This window comes from Mustela nigripes, chromosome 15 (genome assembly GCF_022355385.1).
Source record: "Mustela nigripes isolate SB6536 chromosome 15, MUSNIG.SB6536, whole genome shotgun sequence".
In the NCBI taxonomy this organism is placed as follows: domain Eukaryota; kingdom Metazoa; phylum Chordata; class Mammalia; order Carnivora; family Mustelidae; genus Mustela; species Mustela nigripes.
In genome coordinates this window covers 9401367-9422194 of record NC_081571.1, presented here as the reverse complement: position 1 = coordinate 9422194, position 20828 = coordinate 9401367, and the positions used below count along the sequence as shown (strand labels likewise).

Genomic DNA, 20828 nt, shown 5'->3' with positions numbered 1-20828 from the left:
TTAATTGCTTCTAACAAAACTTACACCGAGAAGGGTTTCTATCAGAACTGCCTGTTTGGAGCCTTTTTGTGACTGGCTTTTTGTGACTGGCTTATTTTGTGACTTTTTGTGAGTGGCACAATCATTCACTACCACTTGCCTTTGGCAAATAGTACATGTATTGGGGCACTTAGAAAATCAGACTTTTTTTTTTTTTTTTAATGGACAGAAGAAAAATAACCACAGTTTAATTAACTGGCAGAAAATTCAACATAGGGGTTACTTTCCATGTTGTTACTATAACCTATTTTCCATTACTTTCAGTTGCAGTTATCTTTTTTTGGAAGGATATTTTCACAAAGGATCGCTTTGATGGCAGTTCTTTCTTACTATTCTGATGTCTGTCACTGTACTTTACGTAATACATTGAGTGGGGATTTCCTGTTGGTTTAATTCTTGTGAATGCTTTAATATTTCTGATGTTTTTAGAAAGCAGGAGGAATACTACTGTGGAGTGGGGGTTCAGAAACTATCTGGAGTAGGCAGGGTAGCCTTTTGAAAGCTTTCTGTTGCAGCAGAATATCCTGCTTAAATGTCACCTTTATAGGGTCAGCTAACTTCTTTGAAAATGAATTGTTTTGATCCAATGAACCAGATTGCCTTTTTCCCCTTGTATCTTTTAGCTAGTGAGTACTTCTTTTTGTATGTAGATAGAAAAGGGGTGATTTCAGTTAGCAGTATCTCTTTTCTACTTTTGTACAGTCTACCTTTTTAAATAGTCTTTTCTCATTGTTTTATGATATGGTTCTGTATGAATTTTCTAATACAGTAGGAGCCAACAGACATGTCGCCTCAGCAAATCTATTTGTGAGGTTACAGTGGAAGGTGCTTTTCCCTAAGATCTTTGTTACTAAATAACAGTTGAGTTCCTAGACCACCTTACAAAAGGCTTTTTACACCTGAATGGCTAGTGGTCATTGGTTCGAATTGGTCCAGGGGACAGGAGCATTGTGAAGAACAGTGACAAATAAAAATGAAACTTTCTTTCCATTTGTGGGTTGTAAAAGGACATCCTCAAGAATAAAGTTGATTACGCAAATGTCTTGGTTCTGTTTTTGTTTGAATTGATTGATTATCATTTTGTTTCTCTCCACCCGATGGCCATAGGCTACTTGAGGGTTAGATTATCAGAGATCCCAGAGAATGTTTACATTAGATCCGAGAGAACAGCTGTGTCTCAAGTCCTCTGCTGAGATTGGATCAAGTGTCCAGCCCTGTGGCAGGGTCTGTGAAAGGGTTTGTGATTGACAACCTTGCAGAATGTATGTAGAGAAGTTATTTTCTGTAAGAAATGGTGGGGCAGCGGAGTTCAGGGGTATGTGGTGAGGAATGCATTTCCACTAACACATGGAAGGACACTTTTAGATCTGGTCCACTTGGCTGTGGTGAGACTGGTAAGTAGGGGCATGTTGGTATAGTGTTCAAAAACAGGGCCATCTAAACAAACTGTAGTAGGGGAAGAGGGTCTTTCCTTAGAAGGGGATGTTCATATCCTTAGAAGAGGATAGGCATCATCGTCACCAGCCTACAGCACGGCGGACAGTAGAGCATTTAAACATTTTAAAGCTTTTTTTTAGGCGATACTGTTAACATAATGGTGGTAAACACCAGTAGTCTCCAAATGATATACGTAAGATGAACGATTGCAATGGCTGTGGAAAGAACTACAGAATCACTAATGTTTATTTTTATCTAAAAATGAGAGTGAAGCCTTACTAATTCTTGTTTTTAAAGATTCTTTTATTCATTTTATGGAGAGAGAGTGTGTGCACCCAACCGGGGCTGGAGATAGCTGGGTGGGGGGGTGGCAGAGGTAGAGGGACTTCCTGCTGAGTGTGGAGCCCGTGGAGGGTGGAGTCCGGAGGGTGGCATCGGATGTGGAACTCCATCCCGGGACTCTTGAGATCATGACTCGAACTGAAATCAATAGTCAGATGCTCAATTGACTGAGCCACCCAGGGTCCCCAGCCTTATTAATTCTTATTTAATGTTTGATACTAGTATCCACACTCTATCCATGTGTGAAGTGGTCCTATGTCACTTCAGGTTCCATAGCACCAAAGAGTTGACAGTGTAACTGTCTCTTATTCATTTATATGTTTATAAACTAGTATAATTTCAAGCTAGATTTAGAGATGATACGATTTAATTTCTGTTAATCTTAATTTTTCAAAATGGTCAGATGACTTAAAAAGATAGTTTCAAAAATAACAGTGCCGTGATGAAGGCAAGGGAACTGTTGTTAGTGCTGCAGGTGGATTATTAGTTTAGTTCTTTTCAAGATTATAGAAGGTGGGCCCTGTGTTACAAACCCCGTTTACAGCCGAGGACGCGGATAAGCGGAGTGGCGTGGCAGTTTCCAGAGGTCAGAGAGAAGAAGCATACTTGGACCTAGACAGTTTGCTTTCATAGCCTGTTCGCTTCGATGCTGAGCGGTGCTGCTTTCAAGGCTGATGATCACTCCAGTGAATTCAAACAAATTTAGTAGATAGGATGGAGAATTTAATTTCAAAAATACATATCTTTGATCATTAAAACAAGCTGAGAAGACATAGGGTAGGTTACAACCCTTAAAGCAATGTTTTTTGTGGAAATCGAGCATTCAGAAACAGGAGTGTGGGGGAAATCATGGCAGACAATCTTTTGCATGAAAGCTATACACTAGAGAGATACATTTTTAGGTTTTAGGAACTTGGAGGAAAGTTACTGTCAGGGAAGCTGAAGACAAATTCTCAGAATTATAAGATCGAAAGTTACTGCTTGTTCTGGAGAAATTGTAGTAGTTTCAAGCTTTGATTTTTCTTTTCTTTCTTTTTTTTTTTTTTTAAAGATTTTATTTATTTATTTGACTGAGAGAGATCACAAGTAGGTAGAGAGGCAGGCAGAGAGAGAGAGAGGAGGAAGCAGGCTCCCTGCTGAGCAGAGAGCCCCATGCGGGACTCCATCCCAGGACCCTGAGATCATGACCTGAGCCGAAGGCAGCGGCTTAACACACTGAGCCACCCAGGCGTCCTATGCTTTGATTTTTCTTTAATGGGATTGATGAAGATCAGTGCAAGACCATAAGAGAAGACCCCAGAGAACTGATTATAATGTTACTCATTGCCTTATGTTCAGAAGATGAGCAGGATTCTACCTCCCAGCATTCTGTACAAAAGAATAGACTCTCTCTGGTTCCTTAGCTTATCATTCCATTTGCTTCTTTTTTTATAATTTGGTCAACCTTTATCATAAATTTTTCTAGTATACTACGAAACGCTGTCTTTTGCTTTTACCTGTTCTGTGGAAGTCATTCAAATCCCTGTTGTGTATTCTTTAACAGAAGTGTCCAGTGATGTAGAGTGACTCTTCTCTCTGATGGCAGAGGCATAGCTTGTTGGTCATTAGCTTCATTAGACTGTGATACAAATACTAGTATTTTTCAGACTAATTAATACTGACTAATCGGTAAATTAATCTCAGTAATATTGTAGAATCTACTGCAGGTGTACTTAGCCCCCGGATAAGCTTTATTAAAGTATATCCAGAGTTACATTTATCGGTAGTACCAATGCATCATCTCCTTTTCATCTACTTCTTTTAGCATTTACCTAGAAAGCCTTTAAAGCACTTGTTTTTATGGAAACCACTTCTTGGCTCTGACCACCAATAGGAATGTAAAAATCATATATTCCCATTGGGCCTCATGTTCTATTCTTCTTTTTTTTTTTTTTGTAGTATTGTTTAACTCATTTCTCTGTTCCTTAAATATCTTGTAAATTGGTAGATAGGTCTAGACATGTGATTGAAATTTATTAGTTTAAAAAAATGTAGTACTTTTGTTTTTTCAGACAGGAATTCTTCCTAAGAGTTGCTACATATTTCTACAAGAGACAAAGGTTTGGCTGTTCATTTTTATTTTTATTTTTATTTTTTTTTAAAGATTTTATTTTATTTGACAGACAGAGACCACAAGTAGGCAGAGTTGCAGGCAGAGAAAGAGAGAGAGAGAGAGAGAGAGGAGGAAGCAGGCTCCCTGCTGAGCAGAGAGCCCGATATGGGACTCGATCCCAGGACCCCGAGATCATGACCCGAGCCGAAGGCAGTGGCTTAACCCACTGAGCCACCCAGGCGTCCTGGCTGCTCATTTTTAATTTGTAGTGCACTGGGGCTTCAGATAGTTTTTCAAGTTCCCATCAGCCACTAACGCTTTTGGTATCCATTGATAATTATTTCCTACTCCATTATTTGTAGTCATTTCTTCTGAATTTATTAGCTGGATTTATTCTATAAGCTGGAACTTCTTCATCAACTCTTTAGTTCCCTGTGAACTATAGTTCTTACAAGAAAGACAAGATAAGGGGCACCTGGGTGGCTCAGTTGGTTAAGCGACTGCCTTCGGCCCAGGTCGTGATTCTGGAGTCCCAGGATCTAGTCCCCCATCAGGCTCCCTGCTCAGTGGGGAGTCTGCTTCTCCCTCTGACCCTCCCCCTTCTCATGCTCTCTTTCTCAAATAAAAAAGACAAGATAAGGGGCACCTGGGTGGCTCAGTCAATTAAGCATTCAACTCTAGATTTTGGCTCAGGTCATGATCTCAGGATCCTGTGATCAAGGGCCTTGCCTGGCTCCATGCTGGGTGTGGAGCCTGCTTGGGATTCTCTCTCTCCCTCTGCCCCTACTCTCTACCCCCGTGCTCATGTGCTAGCTCTCGGGGCTGGGGGGAGGGAGGGAACAAGATAAAACTTTGAGGTTCTCTTTTTATATATGAGTTTACAGCATCCATGGAGTCTAATGAAAGGTTTTATAAAATATCATTATTAATTCATAAATATTTATATGATTAATGTGCTTTATATCAATTGCAGTATTTCTTTTTAATGAAATTTGGCTCTTGAATCTGCACAAAATATACTCCAGGCTGATCTACATTTGTATTTCTTGTCCCAGACCTAGTGTAGCCATATCTGTAAGACATCCTAGTTCCTTTTTGTGGGAAAAAGGTTCTTAAAGACTACAATCTGTGTGCCAGGGAAACTTGTTGCTGCTAGGCCTTTCAGTGGATAGAAGTTGAAAACACACACACACACACACACAAACACGAGTTTATACTAATACTTTAAATTCCAATTTAAGGGGCATCTGGGTGGCTTAGTGGGTTTAAGCCTCTGCCTTTGGCTCAGGTCATGATCTCAGGGTCCTGGGATCAAGCCCTGCATTGGGCTCTCTACTCGGTGGGGAGCCTTTCCCCTCCCCTTCTGCCTGCCTCTCTGTCTATTTGCGATCTCTGCCAAATAAATAAAATAAAATCTTAAAAAAAGAAATTATTAAAAAAAAGATTCCTTCTTTTTATTCTTAGACTATTTCAATATGCATGGATAGTAAAAACTCCATGTTTTAAAGTTGCTCGAACCAATTTTTTGTGTAGTTCTCCCACGGACTGGATAAACATTTAGGTGTCACTGATCTCTGTTTCCTTTCAGCTTTAGGAATTTCTTTTTTTCCTCTGAGATATTTCGATTTAATTTAGTTTAAAAAAAGATCAGTGCAAAGTAAATATTTTTATTTTTATTTTTTTTTTATTTTTTTATTTTTTTTTTTTTAAATACTTTATTTATTTATTTGTCAGAGAGAGAGCAAATGAGAGCGAGCACAGGCAGACAGAGTGGCAGGCAGAGTCAGAGGGAGAAGCAGGCTCCCTGTGGGGCAAGGAGCCCGATGTGGGACTCGATCCCATGATGCTGGGATCATGACCTGAGCTGAAAGCAGCTGCTCAACCAACTGAGCCACCCAGGCGTCCCGCAAAGTAAATATTTTTAAAAAGGTACTTTGATTCCTCTCTACTCTTCCTCTTTCTCTCTAACCATTTTTATTAGTTTTTAATTTATCCTTCCTGGTTTTTAAATATAAGCAAATGTACATGCAAATGTATATGTCAAACAAATGTGTTTGACATTACCCTTAGAAAAAAACACTTATTTTTAGAGCGAAAGTGTGTGTGCAAGTTGGGGTTGGGTAGGTCAGTGGGAGAGAGAATCTCCAGCAGATTCTCCGCTGGGCACAGAACCTGAATTGGGGCTCGATTCCACAGCCTGATACCATGATGAGATCAGCTCCTGAGCAGAAACCAAGAGTCTGGTGCTTAACCGTCAGAGCCACCCAGGCACCTTGACACTGCCCCTTAAAACAGTCTCCTCTGCCTAGGCTTTTTAGGTTAGTGAGGATGTGACCTCACTGCCTGGTAGTGCTTTGAGAAGTGTCCTCTTCCCTCTTCTTACACTTTCAAAGTCTCCCCACGTCCTCATCAATCAGCTGTCGGGTGTTTTGTCAGCTCGCTTTGGGAACCAGTGTCTCTTAGTGGGAAGGAAAAAGGAAGACAATGAATGTTGATCAAATTGTGTGTCATTGTCTCTTAAGGTAGGGTTATTTCCCCCCATTATTAAAGAGGAGGACGTTAAAGTTCAGTAGGCTGTAGTTACACCCGGCTGGTAAGAAGTCGGTTCATGTGGAGGCTTCAATGCACCTGAAGTCTGTTTGTAATATATCAAGAGTGATGTGCAGGTATCTCAGCATTTCAGTGGTGGTTGTGCTAGCATCCTGAAAAGTTGTTGTTTTTAAGATTTTTATTTATTCATTTACTTGAGAGAGAACACAGTGTGGGGGGATGGATGGTAGGAGCAGAGGGAGAAATAGACTCCCCGCTTGGCAGGGAGCCTAATGTGGGGCTTGATCCCAGGACCCCAGGATCATGTCCTGAGTAGAAGGCAGACACTTAACCGACTGAGCCACCCAGGTGCCCTTGAAAATTTCTAATCTAACATTTCAGAGGATCTCATTTTATTTTGCTTTTTATTATTAATATTTTTTAGATTTTTTAATTTCTTCATTGGAGAGAAAGCAAACATGAGTGTTAGGTGGCAGGGGGGAGTTTCGGGGAGGGTCAGGAGGAGAGGAAGGAGCACACTCCCCACTGAACAGGGAAGCGTGATGCAGGGCTCAGTGCTAGAACCCTGGGATCATGAACTGAGCCGGAGGCAGATGCTTAACCAACTGAGCCACCCAGGGACCCTTTGTTTTTATTTTTTGATGGCACTTAAGAATCTGATAAGAGTTGTATCTGGGTTTCTCAGTGGTTTAAGCCTCTGCCTTCAGCTCAGGTCATGATCTCAGGGTCCTGGGATCGAGCCCCACATCGGGCTCTCTGCTCAGCGGGGAGCCTGCTTCCCCCTCTCTCTCTCTGCCTGCCTCTCTGCCTACTTGTGATCTCTCTCTATCAAATAAATAAATAAAAATCTTAAAAAGAAAAAAAAAAAGAATCATGATTTGTTTCCCTGCCGCTCTCTTTAAAAAAACAAAAAAAAAAGAATCTGATAGAAAACCTCACTTTTGTGTTTTTTCAAAAGAATTTTTGAGAGTTATATTTTAAAATGTATAATATATGAAATGCTTAATATCTACAATGTAACAATGGGAATTGACAAAAGAATTATAAAGAAGTCTAAGCCTTTTAAGTACTCTTACTGTTTAAACTGTATAGATTTTTAAATTAGTTTTCATGAAGGCCAAATTTATTGCATATATTTTCCTTCTGTTTTAACCTGAAACCAATGCCTGGGGCATCCGTTTAATGTTTAAATGGCAGATTAGCAGTCAGAATACTTATTTCTACTCTCAGATACCTTTTAATTTATGAGGACCATAAATTCCCTATCCTCTCTCTGTTTTTGTAACTATACATGGAAATTCGTTCTCTTGAAAATGTGTTGCCTCATATTTAACAAGATTTTGTTTTTTCCTATTCTAGTTTGGGAATACCTGCTACTGTAATTCAGTTCTTCAAGCACTTTATTTTTGTCGTCCATTTCGGGAAAAAGTTCTAGCATACAAGAGCCAACCTAGGAAGAAGGAGAACCTTCTTACCTGCCTAGCAGACCTCTTCCATAGCATAGCCACTCAGAAGAAGAAGGTTGGGGTGATTCCTCCTAAGAAGTTCATAACAAGATTACGGAAGGAAAATGGTAATTCTTCTACTTCTGAATGTATTCTTACGTACCAGAAAGGGTAAATAATAGCACACCACAGTTCAGCAGGCACTGACTGAGCATCTTCTAAGACTGAAAGTATGTTAGCCATGGAAAAACCAAAGCTGACGTTCCTGTCTTGAAGGAAGTGCTAGTTCAGTGAGGGAGGTAATCACACAGTAATTAATATGAGGTATGATTAATGTTGGAAGTATGTTCTACAAAGATTACATTCTGTATGCCACGAAATGAGAAATGATAAATTTTTATTTTATTTTATTTTTATTTATTTTTGCCTGCTTGGCTCTTCTATGGAGAATAAAGTTGGGTCTTCCTCCCATTATCTATTGTTTTTGTAGTTTCATGTCTGTTTCATGTCTGCTTCATGTCTGTTTCATGTCTGTTAACCCATTGGATCTTTACACTACCCTGATTTAGAGAGCATGCGATCTCTCCCACTTTAGCCCTACAAATAATAGAGGCTAAAAAGCTTTCCAGAAACTTTTTGGCTTAGGGTAGGTGTAGGTGGTTTTAACTCCACTCAACCCCTTTTTAAAATAGTTACTGATTAAGCCTGTCTTCTCTTTTCTCTCTTCAGTGTTTTTCTTTTAGATTTGTCCCACACGTTTCTGACATCTAAGTCTCATACTCTGTCTGCTGTGTTATGTTACGTCAGAAAATTCAAGTAGGATTTATTTATTTATTTTTAAAAAAATTTGCATCAGTTTTTATGTTTTTGTTTTTGTTTTTTAAGATTTTATGTATTTATTTGACAGAGATCACAAGTAGGCAGGAGAGGCAGTCAGAGAGAGGAGGACACAACCTCTCTGCCAAGCAGAGAGCCTAATGCGGGGCTCGATCCCAGAACCCTGGGATCACAACCTGAGCCGAAGGTAGAGGCTTTAACCCACTGAGCCACCCAGGCTCCCCTCAAGCAGGATTTAAATCACCTGTAGAATTCTGGGTTTTGTTTGATGTAGCTAGTTTAATCATTCTGGAAATAAAATTGAGTGGTATCTTTAGTTTGATTTATTATCAAACGATGCCCACAGAAATAAGATTTGAGACGTCTTTAAGATTTCTTGGTTACCAAACACACAATTGAATAATGCTGTCCTTAACTGCGTGGACACTGTTCATTATCCCATGAATTGAGATAAGCCTGGGTCATATCCAGTTTCCTGTGTAAGAAGACACTGAGATAACATGGCAGTAGGCTATTATTCTTGAATCTGATTCACCTGTTAACAGATTTTGTTCATTTCCTCTGTAAACAGATACAAAGCAGTTGATCATTCATTCACAAAAACAAATCTTTTTGTGTTTTCCCTATGAAAGCCAAACATTTCCTTAAGTTAGAAATCTGTGTAGTATCTTCTGCTTTTAAGAACACCAAATACAGCTCTGTTCGAATTTGGCTGAGTGATTCAAGTCCCTTAAGTCATTTTGTCTGTATTGGTATGAAACTTCAGGGATTTTGTCTTGGTAGAAAATTGATGTACATGGTACTTGAACATGCTATCTTTCTCGGTGGTTTTGTTAGTGTTTTAGAAATGGTCAGCATCAGAAACATGAAACACCGAATACACAGTATTTTCTTTTTCAGTGAATAGTGCATTTTTCTTGACCTTATTATTATTATTTTTTTAAGATTGATTTATTTGAGGGCAGGAAGGGGCAGAGAAAGAGAGAGAATTTCAAGTAGAATTCCTGGTGGGCGCTGGGCTCAGAAGCAGAGCCTGGTCTCTCAACCCTGAGATCACGACCTGAGCCAAAATCAAGGGTTGGATGCTTAACCAGCTGAGGCACCCAGGCGCCCCTTGAACCTATTCTTTTATTTTTTTTTTTAAGATTTTATTTATTTATTTGACAGAGATCACAAGTAGGCAGAGATACAGGCAGAGAGAGAGGAGGAAGCAGGCTCCCCACTCAGCAGAGAGCCTGGTTCAGGGCTTGATCCCAGGACCCTGGCATCATAACCTGATCCCGAAGGCAGAGGCTTTAACCCACTGAGCCACCGACCTCGACCCTATTCTTCAATCTATTGTATGTGCTCTTAGTTTGGGCTGCTGTAACAAAAGTACCATAGCCTGGGGTTTCTTGTAGTTCTGGAGGCTGAGACATTCCGGAGTAACATGCCGGCAGCTTCAGCGTCTGCTGTCTTCCTGGTTCCACATGGCTGCCTTCTTGCTGTGTCCTGCATGGTGAAGAGAGAGAAGCAAACTCGCTCATGTCTCTTCCTAAAAGGACACTAATCCCAGTCTTAAAAACCTAAAAGTCCTACCCAGGCCCCACTTCCAAAGAGCGGCACATTGGGGGTTAGGGTTCCAACAGGGGACTTTGGGTGGACGTACATGCCTATGGTCCTGAAGTGAGCAGTGGCTTTTTAAATTTACAGTAAGTCACGCTGCACACAGAGCTCAAGTTACTGTGTTTTGAAAATTATGTTTCTGTGGCTTTATACGTTTGCTTGTCAAAGCTGGAATGTTTTTGCAGTGTTTATTATTTTTTCAATAATTCAGTATTTTCTGAAAATTTTTTATATGTTTAGGCAGAGTACATTTTACAGTAGACTTCTTTTGTTTGATGAAATTGATTCCAGAGTGAATATTCCAAACTTATCCTCTCATAGTTTTGTTTCATTTTTCTTTACCTCAGAAACAGTATTTAATAAAAAAGCATGTTTATTATTTGATGTTGCTGGCATTTGTATGAAGTACAGTTTTGCCTTTTGATTTTTTTCCTGATAATTTTGTAGAGGAGAGTATACAAGTTAAAGAGCATTTAATGGACTATCCATGCTTAACTCTCCTTCTGACCTTATGTTTGTTGGGGTTTTTGTTTGTTTTTGTTTAAATCTCTGGCAAAAATGGATATTGTCCATTTCAGAATTTCCACTAACTTTCACTGTTGGATTGTTGTTCTTAAACCAGTTTTCTTCCATGGTATGCTGTAAATAAACACGTCATGTTTTGTACTTGCAGTCGATATTAGCTTCATATTGTGTTAACCACTGATACTTTATATAGCTAATCATTTCGATATTACTTTGGAAGAAACTGTTTTAATTTCAGTAATGGATTTTTGGTTTAAAAATTTTAATTCATGTTCCCTAATCATAGCATAGAACTTTTACAGTGTGATAAAACTTGTTCCATAAATGTGTTCTCCCTAATGATGGGAAACTAGCTGAAAGTTTGAATTGATTAACTATTATATATTTAGCTTCTGTTGACGGCCAGAAACTAGTGGAGAGGACCAATAGTCATGTAATTTAATGTGTTATCTCCATGAAAAAAAATAATAAAACATGGAAAGGGAGTTGATCAGTTATGTTAGTTCAGAGAGTTGAAGTGAGAAGCCATTGGAAAATCTGAGGTAAACTCGTTCCAAGTGGATAGAATCGAAATTGCAGTTGCCCTGAGTGCTTGAAGGATGACAGGAATATTCATGTGGCTGGAGTGGAGTAAGAGCAAAAGGGCAAGGGCCTAGAACTTGGGCTTTAATTTGAAAGCCATGGTGAGCGGTTAGGGTTGCTGAGCAGGTGGGTGATGTGTTTAGATCTGGCTGCTGGGTGGTGTGGTAGCATGAGCGGACATGGGTCGCATGAGTACAGCCCAGGAAGCCAGCCAGGAGGCTGTTGCACTAACCTAGGTAAGAAGTAAAGCCCTCCGTTCTACACTGCTAACTTCCCATAGCCACTCTACCATTCTAAAAGACTCAAAACACAGACTGATGAGCTACTTGTGTGCTAGCTAGCAGTGACTTGGCTTGGGATCACTTCTGGGGGGCTTGAAAGTCCCATCAGCTGGCACGTGTAGCTGTGTGCTCTGACTCACTGGGTCTTTTTTTTTTTTTTTTTTAATATTTTATTTGATTATTTTGACAGAGAGAAATCACAAATAGGCAGAGAGGCAGGCAGAGAGAGAGGAAGGGAAGCAGGCCCCCTGCTGAGCAGAGAGGCCAACGCGGGACTCGATCCCAGAACCCTGAGATCATGACCTGAGCCGAAGCCAGCGGCTTAACCCACTGAGCCACCCAGGTGCCCCTGACTCACTGGGTCTTAACAGCACAGGTAGTTCACGCTATTGTTTGGGCCCAGATTTCTTCCCATGTTGTCATAGCTGTTTCCGCCCCTGTTGTTCATTTGGTAGTTCGTTCATTTATACAATGCCAAGCACATCTAAATATGTGGCAGGCATTGTCCTGGGTGCTGGAGATACAGCAGTGAATGAGACAGAAAAGATCCTTATTATCAAGAAACCTGTATGTGCTTAGCGATGCTTCAGGTGATGCAGAGAGATACTGATATAAATATGTAAGAATAACACCCATTAAATAGATGTGAGTGAATAATTCCCATGTTCATTTTAATCCTGTTTCTCCAAAAGAACGTAAAAGATTTTTGTATTAATGAAAGCTAACATTTTCTGAATTATGAAGAACACATAACATTTTTACACGTTGATTTAGTCCCCCCCCCTTTTTTTGCATTAATGTTGCAGCTATTTGGGACTTTAATAATTTATACCTTTCATATTCATTTATTTGATAATGAATTGTCCCATTAGACTGTCAGTTCCATGATGAGGGGAAGCCATTTGTTTTTGCTCATCATTGTATTCCCAGCATGTAATCTAGTTCCTGGCACGTAGTAGGTGCTTACTAAATATTTGATGAGTGAGTGAGTGAATGAGTGAATTTGTTTAATTTGCCAAAGCAACTTTGAAGCCCACCTTTCCCATCATGCTACTTAGCAGAAAAGAAAGCAAACCATAAGGAAACCAAGATTTCAGAAATTAAGTGTACTACATTTTACGGGTCTTGTCTGTGGCCATTTAGTTGATGTTGTTTTGCTGTTTATGTGGTTCTGGTTGAAGTTTTTAAATCTGTATTGACGACTCAGGCATAGCATGAGTCTGGCACATTTACCATAATGTGTTTATAAAAAATGGACTGCCAATTATTTTAAATATTTCAACAAAATGCTTTAAGAGTATTTTCTGGTTTACTCTATATCTCATTTCCAGAGTGTTCAAGTCAGTTGAGGTATGTCTGTGCATGTGAAGTCCTTTGTTCTGTGTTAAAAGAACATCTAAAAAAAGTTGTTTCAAGTTTTAAAAAAACAAAAGTATTTGCCTATTTTTGCTTTATAAATTATTTTGAAAGACATGCATAGATGCTAAAATAACTTCTAACAGGAAAAAAAAATGAGACTTATTGTTTATTGTTTTTTCTTAACCAGAAGTTTTGAAATTTATATCTTTTTAGTTATTTTCTAATTTTATAGTTTATTTTAAATATTCACAGCCAAAATACATTCATTACAACTTCGGTTAGGGGGCACCTGGGTAGCTCAGTGGGTTAAGCCTCTGCCTTCAGCTCAGGTCATGATCCCAGGGTCCTGGGTTTGGGCCCCGCATTGGTCTCTCTGCTCCTCAGGGAGCCTGCTTCCTCCTCTCTGTCTGCCTGCCTTTCTGCCTAGTTGTGATCTCTGTCAAATAAATAAATAAAATATTAAAAAAAAACCCCAAAACTTTGGTTAGAAAAAACTTGATTTCATGGGAAAGAGACTACTTTAGACTGTGGCATTGAGCCAGCATATAGAGAGCCAGAAAATAGACTAAATTGTTCATATCTCACTTTAACTAGGCCCTTAGAGTTTTTATAAAATATTTTTATGGTCCTCTCCGATTATCCTTCCTTTTAGATTCCTCGCTGACTTTTCCAATTTGTTCGTATTTTCCTTGAAGACTAATCAACTCTAGCCTATTTCCTTCTTAGCAGACATGGGTGGTTCTTTTGTGACCTGGTGATAGATGAGTAAGTGAGAGATAAAAAGGGGACTTTTAAGGGTGTCCTGTACACTTCTCGAAGCTGCCCAGACACTCAAAGTGTCAGGGGTGGTAAAGGAGTCGGGATGGACAAAGAGGCCACGAATCAGGCCTTTAGGAGGTGAGGGGAAGTTGACAGATGACCACAGAAAGAAGGAGGTTCAGGGTAGTATGGCCAGATCTTAACAGCTTTTTTGACTGAGGGTGAGTTTTTCATATGCAAAGCAAAGTGTAATGATTTAGAAGTGGCTGCAGGGAGCTTAAAAATGCCAGAGGCTGAAAAGATGGGGAGTTTAGAACAGGATGTTGTTCTGGAGGGAACAGCAGAAAGGGTTGAGAAAGAAGAAAATCCCAAGGATGAGGAAGGAAATAAGGAACAATAAACGACTCAGAGCAATAGAGGATGGGAGAGTGGGGTTGGGAGGTAGACTAGTATTTTCAGGGATGAGGCATCATTGCACTGAGAGGCAAAGTGAAAGGTGATTGACTTCAGTTACCCCAGCCTTGCCTAGACCCGTCCAGCGGTGGAACCATCTCAGGGTTGTGACCATGACTTGGTTTGTCTCAGGAAGATAGAGTAGACAGCTGGGAGGTTTTGCAGTGAGCTGTGTCAGTGTCGGGAGTGACACACAGACTTCTGCAGGCAACAGGGGATGGGGAATGGTGTCACAGTCTCTTGGATCTGTCCCTCATGGGCAAAAACCACTGGACACACAATACCAAATTATCATCAGTTAAATGTTAACGCCACATAGGCTAATGCAGTATCTCTCAGGACTCAAGGCTTTCATTGTTCTTAAACATAAAGGGCTTGTTGGAGGCTAATCAAATCCCTCAGGACAAGTTTACAGAAGAGAAGTGGGGAGTGGCTCTAACTGCATTAGTATTATTGAGTTTGACTTGAACTCCAAGAAGGAGGTTTAATAAATTGCCTGTGACATACATGTAACGAAAGGTCGAACCATCCTAGGAATCCAGACAGTCTTGCTCGAGGAGCTGCACCTTACATCTGAGGCTCCTTACAGGTCTTTTTGACACCAAGAATGAAATGATTCTTTATTTGTTTTGACTGTACCTCCCAAATCCACATTTTCACTAGTTCCCATTCTGTTTGTACAGTAACTTTGCAAGAGAAGATGGTATTCCGTTTTCCAGACCAGAAAATCAAGGCCTTTTTGATTACCATAAGATTGAACATTTTCTCACATTTTTTAACTTTTTGAATTCTGTTTCTATAAATTGTTGATTTCCACACTTGGTATTTCCTTTTGTATAAGCTCTTAATGTGTTGAAGCTGTTAATAGTTTTTATGCTTTTTTTTTTTTACAACCTTTTCAGGGATTTCTTATGCACAGAAAATTTTATGCAGTCATAACTGTAGCTCTTCTAAAATGTAATTTTTTGTTCTTTTTATCTTAGACTTTGCTTAAGTTTTGTTCCTAATTTGTTGTCTTTTATTTGAAAAATGTCAGCTGTGATATCTTTGGAATTTATTAAATGTGCCTTGAGTATCTAAAGGTAAAATATTGCTGGCCAGGTCTTCTCAGTGTGTGTGATCGCTGAGCAGCAGGTGCCAGTTGTGGGGCAGGGCCTCCCTGGGCAGGCTGCTTTGTATGCAGCAGCAGGGCTGCTTGGGGACTGCCTGCTTTGTGTCCTGGGCCTGCCACTTCCTGGTGGCATGACTTTCCCTCTCTGATCCCATTCCCTCATTTGGAAGATGACAATAACATAGTCACAGAGTTGTTAAAAAGAGCACCTGCAACACTGCCTGTGAAGTCCTTACCTTTCAGTTTCAGTGGTGTGATGTCCAGTGCTGGGTATAAAGCAGTTCATGTCAGTGACTGGTTTTTGGTGATTTTTTTTCATTTGTATAGTTACAGGGAACATTTCACAGAGTTACAAAATCTCACTTTTAGAGATTATCTGGATTGAATAGATCATTTATGATACCGATGTTTCCTATACCTGACTGCAGATCAGAGTCCCCTGGAGGAACTTTGGAAAGTTCCAGGTTCCAGGCCTCACCTCTGACTGAATCCCTAGGATGCATGGCCCACAGTTCTCGTGGATCACTTAATATTGTTGCTTTAAAAAGAAGATCCTCATTTGTCTTAACTGTATTTTCTCCAAGTTTAGTCATATTTTTGTGAAAGATAATCTGTTTCTTGTACATGACTGACAATACCAGATGTTTGTATTTAGTTCTGATAGAATATTGGATATTTGTTTTACATCTAGTTTTAATCAGGTTATTAATTTTGAAGTAATTCTCTAATATATTTTTATTTTTAGAACTTTTTGACAACTACATGCAGCAAGATGCCCATGAATTCTTAAATTACCTGCTAAATACAATTGCTGATATTTTACAAGAAGAAAGAAAGCAGGAGAAACAAAATGGCCGTTTACCTAACGGTAATATTGACAATGAGAACAACAACAGCACACCAGACCCAACGTGGGTTCACGAGATTTTTCAGGGAACACTGACAAATGAAACCAGATGTCTTACTTGTGAAACTGTAAGTATGTCATCAAATTTTGTATAGAGCAGATTGAATTCATTTTTATTAAAACTTCTTAGAGATGGAGTGTGAGAGATGAACATGAAGGTTGTAATTTCTTAGGTGTAGCATAAATGAATTATCGAAGCTGTACTTGCTCTCGTACTCGGTATGCTCTGTAGTAATGCTGCTTATAAACAGTGAATACCTGAGCTGACTGAAAAATACTTACTGCGGTTTGGACCGTAGTTCACCCTTGAACAACAGGGGCTTGAACTGCATGGGTCCACTTATTTGTAGATTTTTTTTTTTTTTGTATACGTATAGTACTGTAAATGTGAGGTTTTTAAAAATAATTTTCTTAACGACACTTTCTGTAGCTAACTTTATTATAAATACATACTATGATACATACACAAAGTGTGTGTTAATCAAGTTTTATGTTATCAATAAGGCTTCTGGTCAACCGAAGGCTCATATAGTTAGCTTTTTGGAGACTCAGATGATTTTCAACAGTGGCAGCGTGGGTAGGAGGTTTCGGTACCTGTCACTCCCCCTGCATTGCTCAGGGGTCAACTGTATTTGTTTTCATTTCCGTGTAAGAGGCCATAGAGTCATGTTCTGGAAATTGTTCGTCTGTGTCTTACTTAAGTCCATAAGAAACTTACAGGTCAGGGAGGTACATTAATTTGTTTTCCCTTTTCCTGCAGTTATGTTTATTGCTGATTGTTGGAATAAAAACTAAAGCATACTGTGTACACTCAAGCAGGGGGAAGTACCCACTGCTGGATCCTTCGTAAAGCGGAGCAGTAGGGAAGAAGCCTGGAAATGGATTTTATGTGGGGTCAGATAGCCCAGTCCTTTCGTAGGATCATTACCTTCTTAAGACATTTACATTTTTAAAGAATATGTCCTTTTTAAAAAAAAATCTAACATTTCTCCTAATGAATTTATCTGATGTTTCCTTCTAACTGAGATGCAAGTATGCATTCTTGGCTGGAGTGATTCAGTTAACGTGTCTTTCTCAGGGTCTCACGTGTGGGCACACAATATCCGTCTGCCTCTCGTTGGTAAAATTTTGATCTCTCATTCAAGGTGTTGTTCACTTTCTCTGGTTGATAATGTCTTGTTCTTATGCCTTGGTAAAGGCAGTCTGTGGGGAGGCACAAATATATTGTTCACCAGAATCTCCCGCAACATTTAGCATCCACTCAGGTCCAGTCCTACTATGATGGTTCTACAACTAGTCTTTAATAGCACAGAAGAGTAGCATCATCCATTGAAAAAGAGAATTCACAAGCAAGAAAAATAAGACAGATGTTTTATGGATGTTTGGAAGAATAGCATGGTTACTTGTTTGTCTAAATCAGATAAACATACCTAGTATGCTGAGTGAGGCCAATAGGAAATTGTATTTTTTAATTAATGGACTTCAGAAAAATTGAGTAGAAAGTACAGAAAGTTCCCAATTCTCTCTCTCCTTTATTCCACTTTCCCCTATGATTCATGTCTGGTTTTAATGAGGTACATTTGTTGCAGTTGATGGACCGATAATGATACATTATTATTATTATTATTTTAAGATTTTATTTATTTATTGGACAGAGAGCACAAGTAGGGGAAGCAGCGGGCAGAGGGAGAGGGAGAAGCAGGCTTTCCGCTGAGCAAGGGGCCAGATGTGGGGCTCGATCCATTCTGGGATCGTGACCTGAGCCGAAGGCAGATGCTTAACCGCTTAACTGAGCCACCCAGGCGCGCCATGACACATTAACTAAAATCTGTAGTTCATATTTTGAGTTCAGTCTTGGTATTGCCTGTTCTGGGGTTCCATCTGTTTTGACAAATGTATAATGACACGTGTCTGTCATTAAAGTATCATACAGAGTAGTTTCACCCTTTGTTTCACAAATTCATCCCTCCTTCCTCTCCAAATCCCTGTCCAACCCCTGATCATTTTACTGCCTCCATAGTTTTGACTTTTCCAGAATGTCGTATATTTGGAATCATAGAGAAGTAGCTTTGTAGCTCATTTCTTTTTTTCACTTAATTATATTTCATGATGTGGATATTCTGCAGTTTATCCATTCACTTATTCACTTTTCCATTCACCTGCCTCCCAAGTTATGATGACTATTGCTTTGTCTGCTCTGGGCCTTGTGCTTCTCCATATAAACTGTAGAATCACACAATATTTAAAAACTAGCATTGTCCACAAGATAGTGTGCTGTGATTTCAAAGGGGATTGCCTTGACTCTGTAGATGAAGTTGGGAAAAACTGCGTCTTCACAGTCTTGAGTCCAAGTGTCCATTTACATGGACTGTACATTTATCTACATCTTCTTTGATTTAGAAAGAAATCATCTTGTAGTTTTCATGTTGATCTTGTACATATTTTATTTTGTTATGTTTGTATAGATGAGTGGGGTTTTTTTGTTTGTTTGTTTTTGGCTCTAATGTAAGTAATATTGTAGTTTCTTTCTCTTTCTCTCTCTCTCTCTCAAAGCAAATGGTGACTGTTTTGGTTCCACCATGAATTAAAAGATAGAGTCTTTAAATAGAACTATGACCTATACCAATTAATGATCTATTGACTGTTGATTATGCATTGATCTGTTTAACGATAATCAGGCATTTGGAAAATGATAGTTGTCAGTAGTATAACTTTAGTTAATGAAGGACACAGTAGTAATAAATAAAATTCTTTTGTGAAAATACATTTTTATTGGTGACCCTCTCTCACATCAAGTGAAAGAGGTATAATTGAGTGTTTAAATATATTACCTTGTTGTGAAGATGTTTTTGGGTTAGAGTAAGGATTATTGCTCACTGCTGCAACCATTAGTTGATTGTAGTAAGAGTTTGGGCAATGTTTGATGGCAGGAATTGGTCTCAGTACTCATATTTATTCGATCTAACCAACTCCATTTGTTTTTTAACACAAGTTTTGTAGATCTTATAAAGAAGAATTTTATTGGAGCTGAGTTCTAAGTAAATATATTGTCCAATTATTAGAGCAGTGTTTTGCCTGGAATCATAGGTACAATCAGAGAACTTGACAGTTGCTTTTGATGCTTATGATGGAGTTTGGTCTGTGTTAGAAGATATGTATAATTCATCCTCTTCGATAAAACAGAAAATAATTAAATTTGTTTAGCATGTTGAGAAATGCAGTAATAGGTGAAGCTGGCAAAGTAGATTTGGGAGGGTTTGGGGATACTGTGATATAAGGTCTTTGAAGTTTATGTTACAGACTGAGGATGATGGGAGTGAGGATTAGATGGAGAAAGTGATATCACCCATTCTTTTTTGCTCAAATATTTATTAATTTTATTTGTAATGGATGGATAGTGATCCTTCCACCCATTCCTCGCTCGCTAGGTCCTCCTGTGGTCTGCAATATGTATTTGCAGATAGTCTCCCAAGAATTAAGGGTATGAATTGAGAATATTTCCTCAAAATCTCAATCGTCCTCTTGCAGACTCAGTAAATGATCATTAGTACCATGCCTTTATCAAGTTAAGCTAGAGAAATGACATTGAGAATTTCTCAGAATGAATATATAGCATTTCTTCATTTAGTTTCGTACAACTATTTGAGTACCAACTATGCCAGGTAGAAGATGGGTAGAGGTTGGCGGAAGATGAGTAAGACCTTAATTCTGATCTCAAGATGCTCCCAGGTGAGCATGCAGGCTTCCAACAGATAGGTAATTCCAGTACAGTATGTTGTAGTTCAAGTAAGCATGAGTCTGTGGGAGTCAGACAACAGTGGAGCTGACCTATCGAGGTGTGAGTGGGACAGAGTTGTGCAGGTTCAGAGTGGGCTTCCTGGAGACAGTGTTCATATGGCAGATGTTAGTAACACAGTGGCTAATGTCGCAGTTGGTAGAAGATTGGGTTTCTGTAATGGCACCCTCTTCTTGTGTTCTTCTGTTGTTTGATGCTTTCTTCTGGTCCCATTCTTTTTCTGCTATTAATCCTTCAAATGTGGGCTTCCTCCAGGCTTTTGTTTTGGGCTGCTTGTTGCTCTGCCTTGGGAGGGTCATGTTCCATTTTGTTATCGCCTGTGCTAATGACTCCCCACCCACATCTCTAGCCTATAGGGCTTTACTGAGTCTTCCACATCCTGGGTGTGACCTGATGTTAGCATGGGGGAGTCCAGCAACAACCAGACGTGTTTACCAACACTTTAAAGAGTTAAATACTGCCCCGCTTGGTAGTTTCCCAGTACCAACAGAACTGTAAATCCAAACGTAGTAACTCAGATATATCCAGGTGATCCAGAACAATCGTTATGTCAAAGTTTGTATGCTATAATAAAGATCAAAATCTAAAATGAAGACCCCTGAGGCCGTGCCTGAGAACCACAAACCTCATTTTGAGAAACACCAGACTCTCTAATCTTTATTTCTCTTTAGCCTACACATAAGGCCCTGCTCAGTCTGGCTTTCGCCT

The 20828-nt window shown here is 39.4% G+C and overlaps 1 protein-coding gene across 2 annotated transcripts in view; it reads left to right on the top strand.

Annotated features, from left to right (window-relative positions):
• USP12 (ubiquitin specific peptidase 12) overlaps window positions 1-20828 on the top strand; it is a 106625-nt gene that overhangs the window by 62908 nt on the left and 22889 nt on the right. Inside the window, exons 3-4 of one of the 2 annotated variants that reach the window (XM_059377639.1) lie at window positions 7820-8033; window positions 16163-16392. In XM_059377639.1, the coding sequence (XP_059233622.1) occupies window positions 7820-8033; window positions 16163-16392 (444 nt within the window). The remainder of the gene's footprint in view (window positions 1-7819; window positions 8034-16162; window positions 16393-20828) is intronic. The other variant, XM_059377640.1, reaches the window with a different exon arrangement.